At 42.3% G+C, this 24,465-nt stretch overlaps 1 protein-coding gene across 3 annotated transcripts; it reads right to left on the bottom strand.

Moving 5' to 3' along the window:
• Positions 1–100: 100 nt before the first annotated feature.
• ALAS2 (5'-aminolevulinate synthase 2) lies at positions 101–18,914 on the bottom strand. 3 transcript variants are annotated; one of them, XM_087925723.1, is made up of 12 exons: positions 18,839–18,860; positions 14,797–14,877; positions 12,356–12,548; positions 10,828–10,950; positions 10,620–10,718; positions 6,484–6,706; positions 4,857–5,041; positions 4,561–4,740; positions 3,941–4,105; positions 3,089–3,357; positions 2,606–2,768; positions 101–360 (listed from the first exon to the last, which is right to left on the bottom strand). In XM_087925723.1, the coding sequence occupies exons 3-12, from the start codon at positions 12,528–12,530 to the stop codon at positions 197–199; spliced, it is 1,746 nt and encodes a 581-aa protein (XP_087781849.1). In that variant the 5' UTR covers positions 12,531–12,548; positions 14,797–14,877; positions 18,839–18,860; the 3' UTR covers positions 101–196. The 3 variants fall into 3 exon arrangements, with proteins under 3 accessions (XP_087781849.1, XP_026567312.1, XP_087781850.1); XM_026711527.2 differs by lacking the exon at positions 14,797–14,877 and having other exon boundaries at positions 18,839–18,914; XM_087925724.1 differs by lacking the exons at positions 10,620–10,718; positions 10,828–10,950; positions 14,797–14,877 and having other exon boundaries at positions 18,839–18,914.
• Between the last annotated feature and the right edge of the window lie 5,551 nt (positions 18,915–24,465).

Genomic DNA, 24,465 nt, shown 5'->3' with positions numbered 1-24,465 from the left:
TCAGTCCCAATGACTCCTATTTTGGTCTAGGGATGTAAAAGGCTGCCAGCTAGAGGAATTTTTTGCCCAAATTCTCACATTCTATGAAACCTGCAGAAAAAGCTGTTTCGGAGCTTTATTTTATTCAGACAATCTCTTTTCTGCTCAGCAGCCTCTCTGTTCGCATCTCCAGGCAGCAAGTATCAATCCTGTGGCCTTAGGCACAAAGGGTGACATAATCGGGGCCCATGTTTCCAAAGTAATCCCGCTCCCACTCACTCATGAGGGCAAAATGAAGTGGGCGGTGGCAGAAGTGGCACTCGGGGGAGGTTGAGACCTGTAGGGGTAGGCCCACCTCCTGCCAAGCAGCCAGCAGTTTTTCTGAAAGAAGGAAACAGAAAACAGGTTAAAATACGGACTATTAATGCATTGTTGCTGAATGGATCATTGGGAACTATATAGTGGTCTCTGGAGCTAGTAGTAAGAAAATGAATGGCCATGGCCCTGAATTAGAAGCTAAAGATAGGAGGAAATTGCTGGCCTTTTAAAAATCCATCCTGTGAGAAAAGAGTCAAATCTCTCTTGAAAGCGGCTGCTTATGTTCTGTTTATAGACAGAGCTGTCTGTACCAGTAAGTCTCAGCTCTTATTTCATCCTGCTTTTGAATTTGCTTCTGATTATTAAAAATGTTGAAAAATCTATACAATTTTCTTTTATGAAATGTGGGTTAATATTTCATAATATATATAGTATAATAATAATATAGCTCTTTCAGCATCTAAGGAACTTTTTAACTCCCCCCATAAATACCATCAGCTATTTACAGTACGAGTTTGTGGAATTAAAAATAAAAAAAATTCTCCATTGGCCACTTGGTGGCAGCACTTACTCACCTTAGGCCGATAATTATTAGCGAAGGTGCATATGTGTAAAGTAAAATCTCCCAAGGGAGAAAATAAAGGATATTCCAGTGATCAGAAGGCTCCTATTCATTGTCAGCCTTTTACAAGACTGAACTAGAGGTAACAACAGGATCAGTTTTGGACTTTTAGAATTACAATTTTTACAAATCCTTTCAAAACAGTTTACTAAGGGGTGATTTCCTTTTCTGCATTCGGTGGTTAATAAATATTGGATGGAAAAAGCAAACCACCAAATGAAGCATCCCCAAAATGCTTCATGCATTTATACTTCAATGCATGTATTATTCAATGCATGTATACTGTACATGCATCTGCTTAGAACTATAAATCAGAGGACTAGCTGCAATATTTACATAATACAGTAGAACCTCTGGTCACGAATGCATCTGACTATGACCAAATCGGGTTCCAACCAAAATATTCACATTTTTTTCGTGGCCTATTTCCCCTTCCACGGCATTTTTTTGGGGTAAGCGCCATACTTCCAAAATTAGATTCAGGTCACAACCAAATCGGGTTGCGACCAAATTTATGGAACGAATTATGGTCATGACCAGAGGTTCTACTGTATATACTGTACTATTTCTTCTATGGTACTAGATTTGAATTTTGTTTACTGTGAAGTTACTTTACCACAAGCCTTTACCACTCAAAGTGGGAGATCAGAATAATTTGCCTCATTATTTTTCATATCGAATCCATGATGAATTTGCAGTTAATTTTAGCTATTGTTTGTGCAGACCTGGTTAAGTTTGTAAAAAATATGTCTCAGGGTTAGGGTTCAGTTCTGTTTATGACATCCTCAGTGGTCGCTGAGTAATACTGGGCATGTAATGAACAGAAGCAACCATAACTTAATTGTCACTCAAGTGCCTTGTTTCCACAGGGATTTCAAGAGTTCTAATCGGGTGGGATTCAAATTTTGTAACAACCGATTCTGTGGGCATGACTAGGTGGGTGTGGCCATGTGACCGGGTGGGTGTGGCTTCTTTTTTGCATCAAATCCCCCCCACCCATTTTGGGGGGGGCTCCTGTGCCTTAGGGGAACCTCCTGGGGGGGTGTTTTTGCTCCCAGAAGGCTCCCCTGGGGATCAGGAAGGAAAAAAAAACTGAGCATGGGGGGGGCACTCAGCCTCCACCTGCGCTCTGTTTTGGGGCCTTCTGGGAGCAAAAATGCCCCCCCAGGAGGCTCTCCTGAGGCGCAGGAGGGGGCGTTTTTTGCTCCTAGGAAGCTTCCCCGGGACCCAGGAAGGCAAAAAATGGAGGGGAGGGTGAAGCTGGGGGGGGCTGTGCCCCCCCTTACATTTTTTTGCCTTCCTGGGCCTCAGGGAAGCCTCCTGGACGAAGCAGTAAGTAAGCGAGGGGGATCCCGGCACAGCTACTCATAGGAACAGCGGACCGTCGGGAGGGGAAAAAAAATACCTTAAGGAGTGACTGGGCAGGGAAGAATGCAGTCAGCAATGTCGGGCATGCACGCAATATTGCACATGCACGATAAAGACTGACTGGACAGGGGAGGGGCCAGCCAGGGGCACGATTTGCCGGTTCTCCAGACTACGCAGGATCATGACAGAACCGGTCCGAACCGGTAGAATCCCACCCCTGGTTATAATCTTGCCCTTTACTAGCATTTATTTTATAGAATGAGATGATTTATGTAGGACAGAGCTGGGGCCTGAGTGCACATGGCACTGGAGACTCACCCACAAAGTAGTCCATCATGGGTGGGGTGTGATGAGGCGAGGGGGCCAGCCGTAGCAGTTCCTCCCCCCGGGGGACAGTAGGATAATTGATGGCCTGGACGTAGATGTTGTACTTTGAGAGGAGCAGATCACAAAGCTGGGTGTTCAGGGCTGCATCTCCAACCTGAGGAAGAATGAATCAGACAGCTGAGGAAGGGCATGCAGCTGCTTCATCCATCTGGAAAGTTGGCTATAGAGAGTTTAGGTTAGACATCCCCTTGTGTGATGGGACACGATTCTGCAGCTACTCAGTCTCGTTCATTCATTTCATTTTCTTAAGTATTCTACAAAGGGCCGTATTCTAGTATTCATAGTATTCTATGAAGTGGCGTCAGTGGGATTTAAGCCTTTCGCCTTGAGGACTGTCCTGTACCCCAAATTCTGTGTCTATTTTGCTACTAGAGCCCTAGCTTTCTCCCTTCCACCATCCCAGGGCGTCCATACCCGTATGGGGATGATGTGACTTGGACAGCTGACCACAGGCAGCCCGGCATCCATAAGCAGCTGGCGCATGTGCTTGACGTTGCGTTGGTGGGCACGGCGCAGCACCTGCCCTTCGGGACTCTTCAGGATCCGAACAGATTCCAGGGCCCCAGCCAATACCATGGGGGGCAGCGAAGTGGTGAAAATGAATCCCGCTGCATAGGAGCGCACTGTATCAATGAGGGAAGTGGTGCTTGCCACATAGCCGCCCACACAGCCGAAGGCCTTTCCTGGAGGAGAAAGGGAGGAAAAGAATGACGTATCGTTAATGACAAGTGTATCTTATGCTATTAAGTGTAGTTAGCATTAAAGAAGCATGAATTTAAGCTAGTGCAATTAAAAATTGCACGCTGACTTCTGTGAATTCTGGGAAGTTGGATCTGAAACTTGTATACAGTATGCAAGTTGAACATATTTTATGTCTTGCATTTTTTTCCTCCTTATGAATGGTAAGGATTAAAAATCAGAGGCTGAAATCTTCCAGCAACCAGTGGAACTCATCACCTTTGGATCTTGAGATGGTCAGTTTTTTTAATGGTCAGTAGGGTTCCCTGAGAACAGGAGTGCCCAACCCCCTGTCCAAGTAGCGGCAGCGGTCCATGGCATATCAGCAACCATGCCAACAAGCAAAGCCCCATCCACAGTGTGCAGACAGCATGCAAAACCATGCATGCCCCCTCTAGTTCATGGAAAAACCTTTCTCCCTTGAACTAAAAGTCCCTGGTGCCCAAAAGATTAGGGGCCGTTGTCTTAGAGTATTTATAACACACTTTCTTTCAGGTTCCTCTCTGGGCCTTTGCTTTCCCAACTCACCCAGAGTGCCAGATATGATGTCTATTTTGCCCATCACTCCATCACGTTCTCCAATGCCGGCTCCCTGGGCCCCATAGAGTCCCACAGCATGGACCTCATCCACAAAAGTGATGGCCCCATAGCGGTGGGCCACATCGCACATCTCTTCCAGGGGACAGATGGCACCTGCGGGCAAAGGAGTATTGAAAACATTGGATTTGGCAATTACCTGAGTGGCAAAAGCTTCCAACCCATTTTTGTGTGTGCATGCAACACCCAGACCACAGTTTTTGTAGTCCTTTTTGCAGTATTAACCTAGTGGCTACCTTTGCTTCCAGCATTTTTAGCTCACCTCTTGCCCTGAAAGTCTTTTGATCTAGTCCGTTTATAACAACAACAAACTGTTTATTGTTGTTTATTGTTTATCTAGTCCTTTCCATAGTGACCCATTATCTTTGCCATTTTTCCCCTGAACCTACTGTTGGTTACTCCTTCTTCGACTGGCCAAGGAGTCTCGGCTGGCCCAGGAAGAAGGAATTGCTCTTGATCACCTTATAGCAAGAAATTCCTTTCTGATGCATGATGGTGTTTCATGAAGTTATTAGGACACCATGTAGTGAAACCTAAAGGGAGTCAATTACCATCCATGGAATGCACAGTTTCAAAGGCAACAATCTTTGGGGTGCTGGGTTTGGCCTTGCGAAGAAGCTCCTCCAAATGGTGTGGATCATTATGCCGAAACACATACTTTGGAACGCCGCTGTTTCGAATGCCCTGGATCATGGATGCATGATTCCCAGCATCAGAGTAGATTTCACATCCTACGGGAGAGAAACCAAGCCAAGAATAATACCCCATCTTTCCTCGTGCCACAAATTAGGGAGAACGGAGGTCTTGACTTCAGGCTGATCCTAGGACTCCTGCACTGCCTGGTTACCTGGCATCATGCGGGCAAGCGTGAAGAGAGTAGAGTCATTGGCCACAAAACAGGAGGTAAATAGCAGAGCGGCATCTTTATTGTGCAAGCTGGCCAATTCCTCCTCCAGAGCTACGTGGAATCGGCTGGTGCCGGAAATGTTCCTGGTACCTCCAGCTCCTGCGCCATAACACTGCAGAGTATCCCTGTGGGTTAGAAGAGGAGAATGAGACCTTGCTCAGAAAATAGACAAGATAATCCATGACCGGTTCTAATACCCGGCTTTTGGGTTTCTGAGAGGAAAGCTTTTGCTAGAGACAGCCATGCTGAGGGGAAGAAGGGTTCTGAATATAGGTAGTCCTTAACCTAGGACAGTTGGGACCAGAATTTCTGTTGGTAAGCAAGGCAGTTGACATTGGGCAAGTCACACCCAGTTTTACAATCTTCTTTGCCAAGATTGTTAAGTGAATGAATCACTTCAGTTGTTAAATGAATCATGCCACCGTTAAGTGAATCTGGCTCCCAACCATTGACTTTGCTTGTGGACAGTTCGCAAATGATGATTACATGAGCCCAGACACGGCAACTGTCATAAATGCAGGTTGGTGGCCAAGTGCCCGAATTTTGATCAAGTAACCATGGGGATGCTGTGACAGTTGTAGGTGCGAGGACACTGGTCCTAAGTCGCTGAAAAGTGCCTTGGGAACTTTGAATGGTCACTAAATGAATGGCTGTAACTCAAGCACTACTTGTAGATGCTCCCTTTGTTCAGTTCCACTCCCTAAGTTCAGTGGCTGCCCCAGTTCTAGTAGCTTTCGGGATACTATTTGGTTCAGGAAATTTACAGCTGCACCTCCACACAAAGGGATTTAGGATATTTTAGAGGGTGAAACCATCATAAAGTTTCATAAGTGCAGCAAAAGGAGACCTACACAAGGCCTGTTGGAATCAAGAGTCTTTTTCTCCCTCTACCGCGTAGCTAAGGAGAAAAGTTTGAAGAGAGCTTCCTAGCCTAAGCACCATTTCTGCCCTCTCCCATCAATGACCTATGGCTCTGCTGACCTTACCTAAGCTAAAGCTGGAACAAGGTATGGATCAGGGAGTTCTAGAAAAGCTTCAAGACATGCCCGTGTTCCTTTTTTCCTTCAGACCAAGGTCTTTGGTAGAATAATGCTAATATAAATTGAGAAATCTACCACCCCACCCCAAATCTTATTTGATTGGCAGTGGCAAAATGAGGGTCCTCTACTATAGAGTTGCTGTCTATAGAGTGGCAAAGTGAGGGTCCACCTTCAACTATAGAGTTTTCTCTATAGAGTGGCAAAGTGAGGGTCCACTTTCAACTATAGAGTTCTCTCTATAGAGTGGCAAAGCGAGGGTCCACCTTCAACTATAGAGTTGCTCTCTATAGAGTGGCAAAGCGAGGGGTCCCCCCTCCACTGTAGAGTTGCTCATGAACATCAAGTAAAGCCTCAGGCCCTCCTCAGGTTGAACTCAGTTTCCCCATTGTCCCCATTATACATGTTAGCTGGGAATGGTGGGAAGTAGAATTCCTGCAGTTGGGAAAAGCTGGACATACAAGGAAGAAATTAGAATTGTTTGGGAGGTGTGGAAAATGGCAGTGCAGGAAGTATTGTCTGCCACTCACTGTATGGCTTGCAGCACACGAGGGTGGCGACTCATTCCGAGGTAGTCATTGCTGCACCAGACGGACACCTCTCGCGCTTCAACCTCAGAGGTAGAGAAGTCTTCAGCAAAAGGATAGGCATCTGCCCGGCGATTCACAGTCTTGAAGATCCGATAGGTATGATCTTGTTTCTTCGCTTCAATCTTTTCTTCAAAGAACGCATCATAGTCAAAGACAGGGCTCTCTGTTAGGAAACCACCAGGGTTAATTTCTGCTTGCGTTGACCCTCACTCATTGTTTCTCAATGATGGCTTTACAGTTAAAGAACAGCATGCAGGAAGAGGCCACCAAAGTTTATTATTTATATACTTTATATCCTGCCTTTATTACTTGTATAAGTAACTCAAGGCGGTGACTATATCTAGTACTCCTTCCTCCTCCTATTTTACCCACAACAACTCTAGGGTAGATTGAGCTGAAAGGTTGGTGGTGGGATTCAATTTTTTTTACTGCCGGTTCTGTGGGCGTGGCTTGGCGGGTGTGGCTTGGCTTGGTGGGTGTGGCTTGGCTTGGTGGGTGTGGCTTGTGGGCATGGCAGGGGAAGGATATTGCAAAATCCCCATTCCCTCCCCACCCCTAAGCTGCTTTCCAGCTCCGTTCTGTGCAGGGCAACAGAAGGAAACCCAGCCGATCAGCTGGGCCTCGGGAGGCAGAGAATAGTTGGGGAGGGGGCCAGTCAGAGGGGTTATTTGCCGGTTCTCCCAACTACTCAACATTTCTACTACCGGTTCTCCAGAGATGCTCAGAACCTGCTGAATACCACCTCTGGATCGGTCCAAAATCACCCAGCCAGCTTTCTTGGCTAAAGTGAGACTAAAACTCAAGTCTCCTGGTTCCTAGGACAGCAACTTAACTACAACATCAAAGTGGCTCTCAGTATTCTGCTTAGCCTGGGTTAACCTTCTATATCAGTGGCCCCCAACCTTTTTTGAACCAGGGACTGGTTTCACAATTATTTATTCTTCCACGGACCGGTACCTGAGTAACGCGAGACTCCACCACCATCGAGACGGTTCTTCGTTTGAAGCCGCCCCCCCACTTTGATGAAACTAAGGCGCGAGCACCCAAATGCCGCTTTCCAACTGAAAACCCGGAAGCACCGTCGAAACAAGATGGCGGTGCCCAAGCTTTGCGGCCCGGAAAAAAATGATCCACAGACCGGTACCAATCCGAGGACCGGTGGTTGGGGACCCCTGTTCTATATTATTGTGGGGTGGAACTTGAATAACTAACATTTTGCAATTCAGTGGTTAAAGCCAATCGATAATGGGGCAGCAGCACCTAACATTTAATAGAGGACAGACAGGTTTGGAAGCTTTAACAGTCTTCTCCTATGTGGTGCCCTCCAACTGGCATTCCCAACCATGCAAATCCAGTAAGGTGAGAGGTGCTGTTTCAGCACATGAGAGATGCGAGAGATGAAATAGGAGACAAAAATGGCAGAAACTGTTCTCTGCAAATACATGCTGAGATCTTCTCAGGGTGGGCTATTGGGGATTTGCAGGGGGTTAGGAGAACCCCTAGCAGAAGCACAGTTCAGAGAACTCCCAAATCTCACTCCTGTCTGGCCCTGCCCGCCCCTCCGAGGAGTTCCCATGTGGCCTATTTTGGATGCAGGTATGTGCAAGGCATGCAGGGAGGCTTGGGGAGGGTGAAAAATGGCCTCCCAGAAGTTGGGGAAGGCTGGAAACGGGCCAGTTTCTGGCTTCCAGAGAGCCTCTGGAGCCTGGGGAGGCCGTTTCTGCCCTCCTGGAGGGTTGAGGAAAGCCTCTGGGGCCCAGGAAGGGCAACACACACACACACCCCGTCATGGTGCAAGAGGCCAACTAGGCCACATTCACCATGGCCACACTGACCCAGCAACCAGGCAGAGAACTTCTTGCTAAAATTTTTGAAGCCCACCCCTGGGTCTTCTACTACTTCCTATAGTAGAAACCTTATGGTGGGCCTTTGTTGGCTAGAATATCAATGGTGTGAGTACAGATACTCACCAGATGGCAGCAAAGAGATACAGAAAATTCTGACAAGATTTTTTGCAGCCCAGATATAATGTGCATTCAGTGTGCATCCAGAAGGTCAAAGACTTAATCCCTACCATTTCAACCTGAACATAGAACTGGTAATATAAAAACCAACCAACCGGCAAACCGTGCCTGAAACTCTGGAAACCAGCTACAAGTCAGTATAAATAATGCCAAATATTTAGACTTGCTCTAAAGCCACATAAAGCCTATTCATGCAGGGCATTTGGATGGCTTCCACTGAGCCGTTTTTGATGGTAAAACAATCATTGCCAAACAACATGCTGAGCACAACTGTACAAACATAATGAAAAAGCAATAATTAAGAAACAAAAAAGCAAAGAAGCAGTTATGTGGAGGAAGTGGGTGGTTGGAAATCCCAAATCTAGTTTAAGGCAATATGCTTGTTATTATTTGTTTATTTCACATTGCTTCTAGCCTGCCTAGCTCAGAGTATGGAGAAAAGAGTGAGCAGGCTGCTCATTTGTAAAGTTGCAAATGTTTTCGTAAACTTTCACTAAGTCTAATAAAGGCCTTATTTTAATATGCAGGTCATCCTCATTTAATGAGCACCTTGTTTAGCAACCATTCATAGTTACGACAATGAAAAGGTAACTCTGCTACCAGTCCTCACAGTTATGATCCTCACAGGTCTGTAAAGCAAAGGAAAGCTGAAGTAAGATCATTAAGTGCAGTTGCAGTTCAGTGACTGCTTTGTTTGACAATCTAGTTGCCAGTCCCAGTTGTAATTGCTAAATGAAGACTACCTGTAATTACTGAATAATTAAGGCTCCTATGCACTCAAAGGGCTCAACGGAGAAGGTGCCTAATGCTTCTCTGTGTGGTTCAATCCTCGGCTTGCCATCTTCCAGTCAGACCTTAGAGAAGGCCAAGGATCTAGGCAATTATTCTGCACTGTACATGGATTGTAACTGAAATGTGAAATCAACCCAATATAGCAATAGCACTTAGACTTATATACCACTTCATAGTGCTTTACAGCCCTCTGTAAGCAGTTTACAGAGTCAGTCTATTGTCCACAACAATCTGGGTCCTCATTTTACCAAACTCGGAAGGATGGAAGGCTGAGTCAACCTTGAGTCGGTCAAGCTCGAACTCCTGGCAGTCAGCAGAATTAGCCTGCAATACTGCATTCTAACCACTGTGCCCCAAGGCTCACATAGAGACAAGGTAAACATCTTTGCTCTCAGAGGCAGCTGTTTATTTTGTTTTGGCCTGGGTGTCTGGTCTAGGTTTGTCTCGTTCTACTAAAGTTGTGCAAGCCACTGACAGATTAGTCATAGAAAGGTAATGAAAAAAAAGATGATCTCGGTTTTTCTCCTAAAAAATGGATCAACAGGTCATTCCTCTTTTGAGGCTTTAGTACGGATCACAGGGAAGAGAGTTTGACAATCAGGGAGCACAGCGAAGGTTTGGGGCTGGGAGGATAGCCTGGTTGCTAGCCGATCCTCTGGATAAGATATGGCGAGAAGTGGATGGCAATAATCTTAAAAGCATCCTCACTTTATAATGCTAAAAAGTGGTACAGTGGTGGGATTCAAATTTTTTTTACTACTGGTTCTGTGGGCGTGGCAGGGAAAGGATACTGTAAAATCTCCATTCCCTCCCCCCCCCCCCACTAACCTGCTTTCCAGCTCCATTCTCCTATGCAGGGGAACAAAAGACGACCCAGCCAATCAGCTGGGACTCGGGAGGCAGAGAAGAGATGGGAGCAGGGCCAGTCAGAGGTGGTATTTGCCAGTTCTCTGAACTACTTGAAATTTCCGCTACCAGTTCTCCAGAACTGGTCAGAACCTGCTGAGTACCACCTCTGTAACAGATGATATAAACGAACAGTAAATGTCATTTATACCTCCTGTTTTCGTTTGGGAGAGAGAGGAGGAAGCAGACCTCGGACAGTTAAGCTTGAAACAATTATTAAGTCTTCAGACGGAATCAGTTAATCTGCGCTGCTGACCCTAATACCCAAGGGAAGCTGGAAGATATCACAGACCCTCTGGGCAACTCCCCCACCTTCACCCCATGGAAGAAGTTATCAGGATCCAATCCCCCAACCTGGCATGTTGTCCTGGATGAGGTGAGACACTTTGTTAGAGTCCAGCAACTTCTTTCTGAGGCTGCAGTGCACCTCTCTCAGCAGGGACGTCAGCACTCCTAGAGAGAGGGGGGTGCACACACAGGTCAGAGGAAGGTCCAGGGAGGGGAGTAGGGTCTCATCTTTCCCAACCATTGTGATCCCAAGAAGGTTGGCCTCCTTCCTTACCTGATTTGAAAGGCTTGACATCTTCCTGGAGTTCAGGTTTTGCTTCCTGCACAAAGGAGCTCTGGCCACTTTGACGTTCGGATTCCATAAAAGGGCACTGGGTGGCAGGGAGAGACCGGGATGCTGAGCGGGGAATTGAAATTGGAAGGTGCATAAAAGAAAACCCATTGTTATTTCAGCCTCCAGAGAGAGGTTGAGAGAGATATTCTTGAACTGGATTCCCAGTAGGCATGGCAAATTTAGTGTAGGAGATGAGAAGGCTGAACTGGAAGGCAGGATTAAATGTGTCATCGGTTTGGAATCAATGCACAGCCACAAGAGATCCATATCCACCCCCTACCCCCCGCCCCTGTGAATTCAGTTGACCCTTATCTAGCACCAATTTTGACCTTAGTTGATAATAATAATAAACTCTTCAGTGCTTTGAATTCAACAAATGCTCCTGGTTCTTTGTGCCTGACATGTAGTAGCTTCCCGATTCTCCACCACTTCAACTTTTTCTAAGGACTTTGGACTTAAGTAGATTATTTGTCCATTCAGACCTCTAGGTCTCCCATTTCTCTAAACTGATGCCTTCCAAAATGAAAACTCAACTCCCTAAATTCTTGGTATTGGTCGTATTGTCAGTAAATCTGAGAAATTCTATCCCAGGATGTCAAGAGGGTACCAGGATAGGGTAGGCTGGGGTTCTGGCATTGGGTCTCCAGCAGTCAGAAATCATTAATTTTCTAATCATCTATTAATGAATTTTTGCAATGGGAGATGTGAGGTGTGTTCATGCAAATATCTTCTATCATGAAAATATAACCAACATGCCTGGTTTCAGATCCCTCAATTGACTTGGTTGGACATTTGAACCAACTTTCAACACCTAATATTTTTAATGGTCATGAGCGAATCTATGACCTGTCAATCACATAATCAGAGATGATTCCATTCATACAAACCTGGGAAAGAATTCTTCCATATGATTATAGGAAAGCCAAGCAGCAGGAACAAGATTCTAGCATATATTTCTGTCAGGTTATGTTCTTATTTTAATGTGATTGCTTTGTCAAGGCAAACCTTTTTTTATGCATAGGGAAGAAAAGATGCAATTTCCACTTCCTTTTCTACAGACTGAAATACAAATTTCTGAATGTGCCCATGTACTGTCAGCCAGGAAGTAAAAATTAGAAGAATTACAAGTTGCCTCTGAGCTAATTAGTGACTGTGAAATGATGACACCATGTCTTGAACTACAAAAGAACAATTTCAAAAAGGAGCCGCTCTATAAAAAGGATTCTAGTAACCCTTCTATATGTAATCAAATTATGCTGGGAGTACACATACTCTATACCGACAAAATATAGGTTTGTTACCAAGAGACTGGCTTGATCTAAATAACCTGGAACACCTGTACGAGAGCCCAATTATGAGTTCCAAGCATAAAATATGTGCTTTGGTTTGGCATCTGTGGATCTGATACGACATCAGTTTCTGTTCCCCTTCCAGTATCTTTTCTCTGAGCTCCACCCCATCATCTCACCAGTGTTTCCACAGGTGTCCTTTTCACTCTGCAGGTCAGTGACAGAACTATAGAAAGTGCGGGCTACCATCACAGGGCAACGTTGAGCACTGTTGACCAGCAGCGGGCCAACTTTCCGTAGGAAGAGAGATGGATTGCGGGTCAGGAAAGGGCAGCACTGCAGGATTGAGGCCATGTTGCAACCAGTTTTGTGCTATTCAAGAGAAAGGGGAAAAAAAGAATAAGATGAACTATATAAGCATTGGTAATAAGAATGCCACTCTAACTGAGCATGGTAGAGCAATGGCACCTTTCCTCAACCTGTTGCCCGCCAGAGGTATTGGACTGATTGCATCTAGAACAGTGTTCTTCAACCCTGGCAACTTTTAGATGCTGGACTTCAATTCCCAGAATTCCTCGGCCAGCCTGGCTGGGGGATTCTGGGAGCTGAAGTCCTCACATCTTAAAGTTGCCAAGGTTGAGAAACACTGCTCCAGCAGGAACCAGACTGGAGGAGACAAATCAAGCTGTGCTCTTTTTAACAGTAGGATAAGGTCAAAACTTAAAAAGGAACAGAGTGAAATAGGTTAATTTCAGGCAAGTGGGATTTTTACAAGAAGGCCATGAATCATGCTTGCTGGAACCAATGGGAGTTGTTATCTACAATAACCAGAGAACATTGGCTTGCCTACTTCTAAGTAGATAAATGGCTCTCTTAGCTTACATTTTACATCAAGTTCTCTCTCCTCCCACTCCAAATCCAGAAGCAAGATTTCTTTTTAAAAAAGATGGGAATTTAATGTAGATAAGAGATAATGGCTCTCTAGATAAGAGAGCCATTGATCTACTCAGAAATAGGCAAGCCAATGTTCTCTGGATATTGTAGACAACAGCTCCCCATTGGTTCCAGCAAGCATGATCCATAGTCACGAATCTTGGGAACAGTAATGCAAAATATCCACACAACAAATAGGTGAGTGAGCTACAGATTGCCCTAACCTAGAGGGATACTGCTTTGTCCTGGAAATAATATTGAAGTGATTTTTTTCCTCCTTGCTTTCTTCATCCAGAAGAAATTAATTTGTAATTAAGGCCCAAGGAAATTTGAGAGAGGAAGGCATCAAAAGAGTCAAATAATTGTTTTGGTCTCATAGTTATGGCTGCCATAGTTCTTATGTTGAGCCATCCTCACTCCTGTTTGGTGGCCCGTTACCAGATCTTGTACCAGTTCTAATAAAACCTATTTAAGATTAGGCTGGCATGATCTGGAAAATATCCATCAGAATTCAGGGAAGGGGAAAACTGTTGGGATCCCAGAAAACAACAAGTCTTTAGAAATTTACAGACTGATGATCCCATCCAGTTTTACTCAACAATGAGTGCCAGGAATAATTACTGTGTCCTACTCAGGAAAAAAAAAATCCTTAAGACATGTAATTCTAGAAAAGGAAAAGTAGCGAGATCCACTGTTGTGTTCCAGGACAGGTTTCGTGTTCCCTTGCTAATAGTGCAGCAGGTGCAGTGTATTTTACCCTTTGGACAAATGTATAAAACAAGACATGCTGCTAAGCAGGTATGGAAGAAACCATCCCTCCTTCAAAGAGAATAATCTTCCAACTTCCCAAGGGGAGTGATCGGAAAAGAAGAAAGAAAAAAAGGCCGAAAACCTTATCAGGAAAGAGAGTCAAGCTGAGTAACATTATACAACATGAGGAATTATGGACTGGACGTCAAAGACAAGGTTGTTGCTCAAACAGGTAGTCCTCGACTTACAACAGTTCATTTAGTGACTGTTCAAAGGTACAACAGCACTGAAAAAAGTGCTGTTTTTCACACTTATGACCATTGCAGTATCCAAGTGGTCATGTGATCAAAATTCAGACGCTTGGCAACTGACTCATATTTATGACGATTGCAGTGTCCCTGAGGTTGTGTGATCGCCTTTTGCAACGTTCTGACCACCGAAGTCAATGGGGAAAGTCACTTAACCAGCGTGTTCCTAAGTTAACAATTTAACAAGGGTGGCAAGAAAGGATGTAAAATGGGGGCAAAGCTCACTTAACAACTGTCTTGCTTAGCAACAGAAATGTTGGGCTCAGTTTGGTCGTATGTTGAGGACTACCTGTATTTCTAAACAACTGAAGAAAAGGATAGATGATCACAAAAACAAGTTTAATGAGACTGTCCAATAGAGCTGTTGTTTCTTTGTGTGGGGCTGGATAGGAGGCACACCTTTGGAATGTGTGTGTGTGTGTGTGTGTGTGTGTTTGAAAACTATCTTAAAGTCCCAGAATCACAGGTGCCAATTATAGCAGACCATTCAAAACTAGGCAGCCCAGCACATGTGCAGGTTTACAATAAACAATTTGCTGATCATTTGAAACCTTTCTCATTGATAGTTTAGTTCAATGGAATTGGTTTGGTCCTGGTGCATTGATCAATAGTTGCACTTATCTGCCTACCAGTAGAGAAAGTCAATTTAATTTGCTGGCGGAGGAGGTCTGCTCCTCAGCGGGTGAACATGCTCATTTTATGACATTTACCTGGAAGGATGACATCAAATAATTTATCCTTATGTTTACTATAATATGGTATATATTTATATACAGTAGGTTTCTAAATATAGTAAAGAAATAGAAAATAGAAAGGAGATGGCTTTATTTCAGAGGGGAAGCATTTTGAATTCAAAGTTAACTTTCTCTGGGGTATTGTACTACACTGTGCCCCGGGCACATTTTATCTTATTATATGCTGAAAAGTCATGGATGATCACTAGGTGGCAGCAAAGAGATAGAGTGTTCCAACTCTTTGCTGTCATCTACTGACCCAATAGATGTGTGCAGTGCAGTTTAACCTAATTGTACTTTGGAGTAAGTATGGTTCTTAAAAGAAAAATATTAACTTAAAGTCACGTCCTTTGATGGTCATCCTCTGGACAGCTACACAACTGACTGGAAGCCAGTTTAGAGTTAGGAAGAGGAACAATGGTTGCTTCCATAATTTGCCACGTAGAACAACCAAACACACACTTTAATTTCCCTGGAAACACACCTAAATGGCAGAACTGAAAGTCTACTTAGCCCTCAGGACAAAAAGAAGCACATCAAGGTAAGAGAGGGTGTGGAGGGACCAATTTTCGAGCGGAAGGCTTTGATCTGTTCTGTGCAACACTCTGATATGTCTGAGTATCTTGCAGAATTTCTGACTTTTTTTTAAGTAGCGAAAACAAGCAACAAGCAAGCAACTCCGTGGAATGGTGACTTTTCACATAAACAAATAGGGACCTTGACTGAAAAAAACAACAGCAGGAGACAGAGCAAACATTTGTATTTTTATATGAATAATACTTTTGATCCAGTTGGAGATTATGCTAAGAATATAATTTTTATGCAGGGAACAAACATGCATAAAATTATCCTGAAAAGGAATATATATCGGTAAATATATATGTGGAAACACTGATCATGAACTACTTTGTGTGACTCACACATCTTTTGTAACCTATTTGTCCTTTTATCAAGTAAAACTTTTTGACTAGCTATGTGATCTTGGCATCAGAGGTCCTTTGAGAAGGAAAGATCATACAGTGGACTGCATTTCTATAATTCCACTCCTTTTTTCTTAAGTGATTCTGGATACGAATCAGGGGTCTCACAGAATGTTCTTAAGAGTTCTAGCATTTCTGAGAAAAATATAGGGGAGAGTGAAGAGATAACATTTATGTGTATATTCTACCCACTCTCCCTTCTTTCTTTTTAGCTCCATAATAATCCGTGGAATTTGGACCAAGAGAGAAAAAACGATGCAAAGCTCCACAGCGGAGTGAAAAATTGAATTTGAGTCTTGGTGGTCCCCAACATCTCCTCATTAGTGACTTACAGTGTCTTCATTGCATCATCCAACCATTGCTGAAGTGATATAAAGCCTCCTCATTATTGTTATTTTAGCACAATTGTGGTTGAATCATTTGAGAAGAGACTGTAAGTTAGTAGCTGAGGAATGACCACTGGATTCACCACATCATGTTTGTTCTTTGTGAAGGAAAAAAAAGAGTTGGAGTGGGGAATGGGAAGTTTCTTTCTAAAATAAGTTAAAAGATAGACTTCTTAGGGGACTAAATAAATAATTGCAAAGATAATATGAATTGATAGTACATTTTCATCCACAGAATACTAAACTGATATTGGGGCTGCGGGATTTCTTACAATGCAGTGGAATTTGTAGACTTCCACTATGATAGTTCCCTGCAGTTACTAACCTAATTGAAACATGCATGTGATTACACTGTCACTATATTTTTTTTAAACAGTCTCGAACTCTGACACCTAAACAGATTTAAACTAACAATTACATTAAATCAATTAAAACTCATTTTAATTGCCTAGTTTGGCACAGTGATAGGCCACCTCTGTTTTTACATGTTCTTTCACAAGAAGGGCACATGAATATGTTGGGTAGTGATAAGCTCCTTTCATTTTATCTGGCTTAAAGAAGACACACCCCAGCCCAGTCGTGATGATTAGAAATAAAGGATGCAGCAAGAAGAGCTGGATGCTGGGCTTTTAAGGCAGCACCGATCACCGGCTCCTTCCCTCCTTGATCTGGAGCCAGATCAGAAATTGCATCCCTCAAAGGAACCCCAAGATCTGGTGCCGCTTCAGATTAAAGAAACCTGTAATACTTGGTGGGAGCAGAGGGGGGAAAAAAACCAAAGCAAATTATTGAAATGCTTTTTTACTTTTAATACAGAACATCTGTCTGGGTTAAACAATGTGGCTAAAAAAGCTCTAATTTCTACATTCCCAGCAAAATACCACCTGCATGGAGGGAAAAAGAAGTAAACATCTCTTTTACAAACATTTCCCTCTTTAGTTAAAACATCACTTTGCTTGTCTAAATTTTTATTTACATTTAAGAGAGATGTGCCATTCTTTCAGCTGGCTATGACAGGGGTGCCTTTCGCAGACATTGAGTGTGCAAATGTCAATAGTTTAGCTTCACAGTGAGAAAAATCTTTACATGCATCTAATTTTTGCCTACTGAGAATCCCTGGAAGAGCAAATCAAGATAATCTCCCTGTCTCCGTCTCGCAATCTCTTACTCATTGGGCAACTCAATGCAAATATGATAACTTAACTTGCATTCTGAATTGATAGTATGCAACCAATACAGTGTACTCCTGGTAAGACCTCACAGCTAAATGAACAGTGCCAACTAAAATATAAACTCATAAAAAAGCACATAATATCATTTCTGAAATGGAACTTGACTGATCCAAACCATATTTTAATAATGTTATGATTAAAAATATCATTTAGGGGAGACCTTACAATTAGGTTTAAAAATCCAAACTGATTGATGTATGCTGATTAGCAATTTGCTTATTTTTTTTTCTTATTGAGTAAAGTAAGGTTGGATTAACTATAAATGAGGGTTTATAAATCAAACTAGCTGAGTTCATGAAGAAACAAATCATATTTTTGCATAAAATATCTTGTGAAGTTACAGAGGCATTATGTTAAAAAAAATGTGCTAGCATTGGTTAACAGTTTGGTGGGCAAAAGGAGGAGGTTCCTTGAATTCTAATCCCAAATATTAAGCAGTTACACCAAAGATATACATAACTCTTTCCTGAGATCCCAACTGGCAAGGAAACTATAGTCCAAAGGAATTGCGTAACTCTTCTCCATTCTCATAATTCTTCCTTACCCCCTTCTTGTACGCAGGTGAATATTCCCATCTTTTCTTATGTCAGAGAAAAAAGAAACTGGAAAGCAGGTACAAAAATGCCTGGAAAAGGGATGCTAATATCTATCACTATTTTTCTGAATGTCTCCTTGGTTTGTTTTTCATTAGCAAAGACAAGACATTGATTTATTATAACCTGCTTCTATTTCATAATACTCAATTAGTTCATAAAGGGAGAAGATGCTTTATAACTACCTTGGTAGTAAAAAGTGAATTAAAATAGGTTGATAAAATATGTCTCTGGCAATTAGTTTTTTTCGAGACAAGGATGGTTGTTGTTGTTGTTGTTTGCCTGAAAAAGTTCAAGACCTGTGAAAACAACACTGAATTCAACCTACTAGTTGATATGTATCCCACAACAGCATTTAACTCCAAGCTTTTCTATTACTTTCTGGAAATCAAATTTCAGGAACAGATCAGCTGCTTGTATTTAAGCTAAGTTGGCAGCCTTAAGATCAATCCCACATACCCAGCCAAGCCACTGGCATGTTCCTTCAACCACAGACTAGAAATTAGAGGAAGTGAACAGAGAGCAATTCCCCTGAATGATCTTTCCATGATGTTGGAATTAAGAAGAGGAAAGGAAGTAAAAAAGATGAGCTTCACTTAGAAAAAGAAGACAGATGAGTGAAGACAGAATGAGTTAGAGAAGAACTTAAGAGCTGTCATCCCTCCCATTTTTTCTGCCTCGCTACTTAGGAATTCATAAAAAGTAACCCCAATCTCGCCAGACCCTTAAATTATCCTTTTTCCTACCTGTTGACCTGCACTGAAGTCGAACAACTTCTGAATGTTATTTTGTGCTCCAAGCCCACTTGGATTGGGAGCTGCCTTTCCCCACCCAGCAGCTGAAGGCAGAGATAAGCAAAGCCAACCATGAGTGCAGTAGTTCCCTCCTGCTCATATTCAACTCTGTTGGGGGATTCCATATTCTAGTTTTTGAAAAGATATGGAAAATCCTCTGCATTCTTTGCAGCATTGATAATTTTAGATAATGCTAGTGTATCCCTCTTTCTAGTCATTCTTCTAAGCCAGCATTCCTCAAGCTTCCCAATGGAGTGGAATTCAGCTTCCATAAGCCCCAACCAGCATCTGGGGTGAAGCGTGTATGTTTGTATCAGGTAAAGAAAACTATATGAAGCCAAAGAAATGGTGTAAGTTTTTCTGTGGTTGGCCTTGCCTGCATATTCTCTAGCTTCACAATAACTCTTATCTAGGAACCTGCTGCAGTGCCATCAAGGGAGCTGGCCAACCCTTCCTGTCCTTGTCTGCTCCTGTGCCTGAGGTCTGATATGGCCAGTGAATAAAACTTTTGGAAAGAGGGAGCAAATCATAGGGGGCTTTTCTTACTAGAAATCCTTCCTATATTCAGTGACCTGCAGATCACAATGTTTTGAATTCACTCTTGATGCCATGACATGTTTTGTGGTGATTCACAACTGATGAAGTCTACCTTAATTATACATGTCAATCCTGGCTTGCTATCATCAACAAGTGGTGACTACTACTGTGAATCAGACTCTGGTGGGACACTTTGTAATATGTGCCTGCAGTTTTCCCTTTTAATATCAAGAATTAGTGCCTGCCTTGCCTCTTAACTACTTTTCTCCTTCCCTCCCCAACATCATCAAATGACATCCTGAGATGTCAGGCTTATACTGGGCTGATACTAATTAGTGCCCCACACAGTCTATCTAAAGCTGTCTATCTAAAGTTGATGCTTACACAAGCCCTTTGTAAACTATAACCCAGTGTTTCTCAGCCATGGCAACCTGTTGTTGAACTCCACACATCTTCAAGTTGCCAAGTTTGGGAAATACTGCTATAACCAATATAGTAGTATCTGCATTAGGCAGTATACTGTAGTTAAACTCATTGAAGGGCTGAATGCAGGCACTCTAGTAGATATGTCTACTGGCATCCTTCCCCGCCCCCATTTCTAAGCAGACCTCCGGTGTTACATGGAAGAGTGGACAATCAAAAACCAATCTATATTAATAAAAGGGCCTTTAAAACTTTAACAACAGAATGGCCAACGTGTCTCTGATTTCCAGGTTTGTCTGGACCATCTATTCTTTAATGTTCCTTTATTATTTTAGAAAGTAACATCTCATGCAGGAGAACACATATTTCTAAGCAACATTATTGCAAGAATGCTTCTGGGATCCATTTAGGTTCCACAGGTATTCCTAGAAAATAAAGACGGGTGGCTGCAGGCCCAATGTGTTTTGATTAAAAAAAAGAAAGGGAGGAGTGGTAGAATACAATCTAGAGCAGGGCTGTCAAACTCGCGGCCTGGATGCGTCATTTGCTGGCCACGCCTATGCCCGGTTTAGCGAAGGGGGGGAAAGTCATGATATGTCATGTGACGACGCCCTGACAATGTGAGTTTGACACCCCTGTTCTAGAGGGTTAGAGGGTATGGCAGGAAGCTACCTGGCAAATGGTATAATGGGATTGGTCATGACCTCTATGGTAGAAATTTTGTGGATAGCAAGTCCTTTGCATGACAGCCGTTTTATGAAAGCTACCATCACTTGCTTCTTCTATTTTTCAAAATGTGTTCAGTGTCATAAAAGTTTTTTCCAGCTCTGCTCTCATGAAATGAAGATGGATTCTGGACTCAACAACTTAAATTCCTTTCAGTAGCAGTTTTGTTTGGTGCAGATGATGGGCATAAACAGAATATTTTTCCCCTTTGAAAACCTGGTCTAATTACCTCTTATGTCCTTATAGTTACAGAACCAATTGGTAGGTTTATCCCATCTCCAAATGCTATTCTTCAACCTGCTGGTCTTACCTTAAATCCTTAAGCATGCATCTGAATAGGATGTTCTAGTTTTTGTATATGAATGTGAGCAAGAATTCCCATGAGATTTTGAAATCAGTGTTTCATGTACAGGGAAACATACTCATGAGAAGTTGGTTGGTTGGTTTGACCTTTTTCTAATTCACCAAATTTTCTTCTGTGAATGCTATTTGTAATAATGTATTTGGAATAGATCTAAAACTGGTTTGAACCTAGTTGGTACTTGGATGACCAGGACATTTTAGAGCCATAGAATAAATTGAAAAATGGAAATAACATTTTAGAAGAAGGCTGGGACAAACTGCTTCCATACTGTTGCCAAGAGAATTAGATAAAGGAATTTGTACATTCAGCAGAAATTGTGCTGGTTTATAAGGTGTCTTTATCTTCACCTTACTCATTCCCTAGCTAAAAGAAAGGTAGTTGGAGACAGGGCGGGGCAGGAACAGAGGGATATTTCAGAAAAGAGTTTGCGATGAAGAATTAGTAGGCCAGATAATTTTGGTCAATTTTCCTCTGATCCTCCAGTTTGCTTCTAAATATTTCCCATTTTTTTAAAAAAAAGTTTTTTTCCACAGCCTATTAAGAAGATGTTTAAAATCTTTCTTTATATGCTTATGACTTTTCTAAAGGCAGTCTTATAAAACATTCAGGTTTCTTCTAATTTAGCTGGGAAGAAACTCAACTCAAAGCCTATACAGTGTTCAACTATCCTCTTATCCCATGCTATAGATACCTGTACATCTTCAACAAAATGTGGTTCTATCTTAAGTGGCTAAACTTAGACTTTGCTATAACCCTAGTAAGTATCTTTATGGAAATCTGGTGTACTGAAATGGGTAAATAAGGACAATTCTTTTATGTATGTATGTATGTATGTATGTATGTATGTATGCATGTATGTATGTATGTATACTATGTATGTATATATTGAGCTAATAATAAAATTGCAGAATGACATCATCATGCTTAAGAAAGAGTCAATCTTTGACTTGTAGGTTTTTTTCCAGGATACTTTCCACTTCCAACTTGATCAAATTTTTGCATCCACTTATCTTATACCAAACTCATTTGAGGTTTTGTTGGAGAGAATTGGCCTTTATGGAAAATTTGGGGGGAGGGAAATCACATTTCCCCCAAAACTTCCTTTTTTGTTTTTGAAAACAATTTTATTAGTTTTTAAAGACAAACAAAACAAACAAAACATAAAAACATCCAGCTTTCTTTCATAAATATACAAACAGTGTGTCGGTTGGTTTACCAATTTTTGTGCATCCATTTCATAGTCTCAATTACGGTTATATTACATAATAACTCATATTATCAATCAGAAATTATATACCCTAGTATCACTATTAAACAATCATTTGACTATAATTTTATTCATTCATAATTTACCTAGTTTATTTTATAACAAATCATATAGTCATACCTAATCTATCCTGAAAACATTTTATAAATATGATATCAAATAAAAAAGAAAAAAAAATCTCTTTATATATTCATTATTATCTAAAGTTCTAAATATTCTATTATTGTATTTTATCATCTAACCATTGATAGAAAAGGTCCCAAATTTTTCCTTTTCTTATAGCAATGTAAAATAGACATAAACAATCCTCAAAGACTGGGCATACAGTCACTCTGCGTAGTCTTGGCAAAAATGCTAAGAGGAAGTGGTTCTGCTTCCTTGCCCCTGAGTGTTGATGGGGGAGATTAATTTATAGTGGGCTGGAAAAGAAGAAAGAGCTGGCAGACAGACAGAAGGATTAAAGTCATCTCTAAAGGGAAGAAAATAAATAAGGGAAGGGTGTTCCTGTGGCCCAAAAACTGCATCCAGTATAACCCTTTCTTTTCTAATTCTGGACCCTTTTCAGATACAAGGATAAAACACGGGGGTCATTTTTGAAGCAGATTAAAAGATTAACATCATATTAAAAACTGAGAGCCCCTTCTCAGGAAAACCCAGCTGTCTCTAAGTGTGTGAGATAAACTCACCATGTTGCAACCCCCACCAAAGAGTTTTGCATGGGTTCTGCCCTTCAAAAGATCGTCTACCTTAAAATTGGATGGCTCTAATCAAATCAGTCTGCAAATCTTGTGTTCCGCTTTCAGGCCACTTGGTTATGAAATTAAGCTGCAAATGCTTATGGCTTTATTTGGGAGTTACTCCAATTGACGGGGTTTAAGTGGTTTTTAAAGTCTGTTTTCAATTCTGTATTGGGCTGTGGCACAGCTTCTCTCCTTTATTATAGAATTATTTCCTTGATCCTCCTCCAAGGAGTTCAGATGGCGTAAATGGTAACCTTACAACCACCCTTTGAGGCACATCAACCTCTGAGAAACACCTGCTAGGATTTGGACCCAAGTCTGCCCTGTCCAAATCTGTGACTAGTTAGTAAGAATATTTTTTTGAGGTTAAGAACAGTTATCAGATTATTACCTATCCATCTATCTTGCAGAAATAAGTGGGCATTTCAGCAAGTAAATTGCAATGAAATTCCTGGTTTTTTAATGAAAAAAATATATAGCATTGCTTAGCAAATCTAGGTGTGCTTCCTGTTTTAATTTTCTTTAAAATATGGGGTAGGAGCCTATACTTAAATTTGTTTTTCTTCAGGAGACAATTTACACAGATAATCTTCCAGCTGATGCTACTTATGATAAGGAAGGGCAGACTTTACAGGACATTTTTATGTCTCTTGGTGTGATCACAGATGCCCCAAGATGTTTCTCACTACATAGTAGGCAACTAAGTAAACATCAAGGAGATTGAAAAATTATCTTCCCGGTATAGTGAAGAGCAATCACTCGGGTGCTTGTAATGTTAAGCCTCTCGGGCTGACTTTATTCTCCTCTAGTTTGCGAAAGCTTATGGTAGTCAAATTATGTCAGGACTGAACTGGGCAAAGAGAGAGAGAGAGAGAGAAAGAGAGCGAAAGCCTTTTTGGCTACTGTGTAGTCTGTAGACAAAGTCTCCGGCTGCGATGTCTCCTGTAGCTACGGTAGAACCAAGAGGGGCCGGTTTCTTTCTTTCTTTCTTTGTTTTACCTATCCTGAAGAATAGAACTGTGGAACAGAGAAGTAAGAGGGGCAATGACAACAATTGAGAAAGGGGGAAATTGCCTCCCATTGATAAGGGGAAAAAAAGTGGCAGGAATGCCAGGGGAAGGGTGGGGGGAAGCGGGCTTGGCTATCTCAATAAGAAGTGACAGCAGGCACGGAGAAAAGACTGGGAAGAGTTTATAAATGGATGGAAAGTGACAGCGGAAGGGCAGGCGAAGAGGGAAGGGAAGCAGCCAGCTCGTTTGCTTGACAAAGAGGCGCTTTCGGGGCTTAGGGCGAAGGAAGCCCCCTGCTTGTGCGGTCAGCCGGAGATCTTCTTGCCTCCTGAGGACCTGATCCTTCTGAGCACCATTAGTTGCTCGGACACACATACAGTCCCGCAATGCAGGTAAGCCACCTCTGCGAGCCTCGACCATTGCGGCGGTTAGGGCCCAGGACAAACGTCCTAGCGGGGAAGCCGGCAGGAACACAAGAGGCGAGAGCGCGCAGGGAGGGAATGATCCTGGGA

This window comes from Pseudonaja textilis, chromosome 2 (assembly GCF_049901715.1).
Source record: "Pseudonaja textilis isolate UNSWEBS1 chromosome 2, rPseTex1.2, whole genome shotgun sequence".
Classification (NCBI taxonomy): domain Eukaryota; kingdom Metazoa; phylum Chordata; class Lepidosauria; order Squamata; family Elapidae; genus Pseudonaja; species Pseudonaja textilis.
Note: the sequence above shows the minus strand (reverse complement) of the source record. Positions and strands in the feature narration are given on the sequence as shown.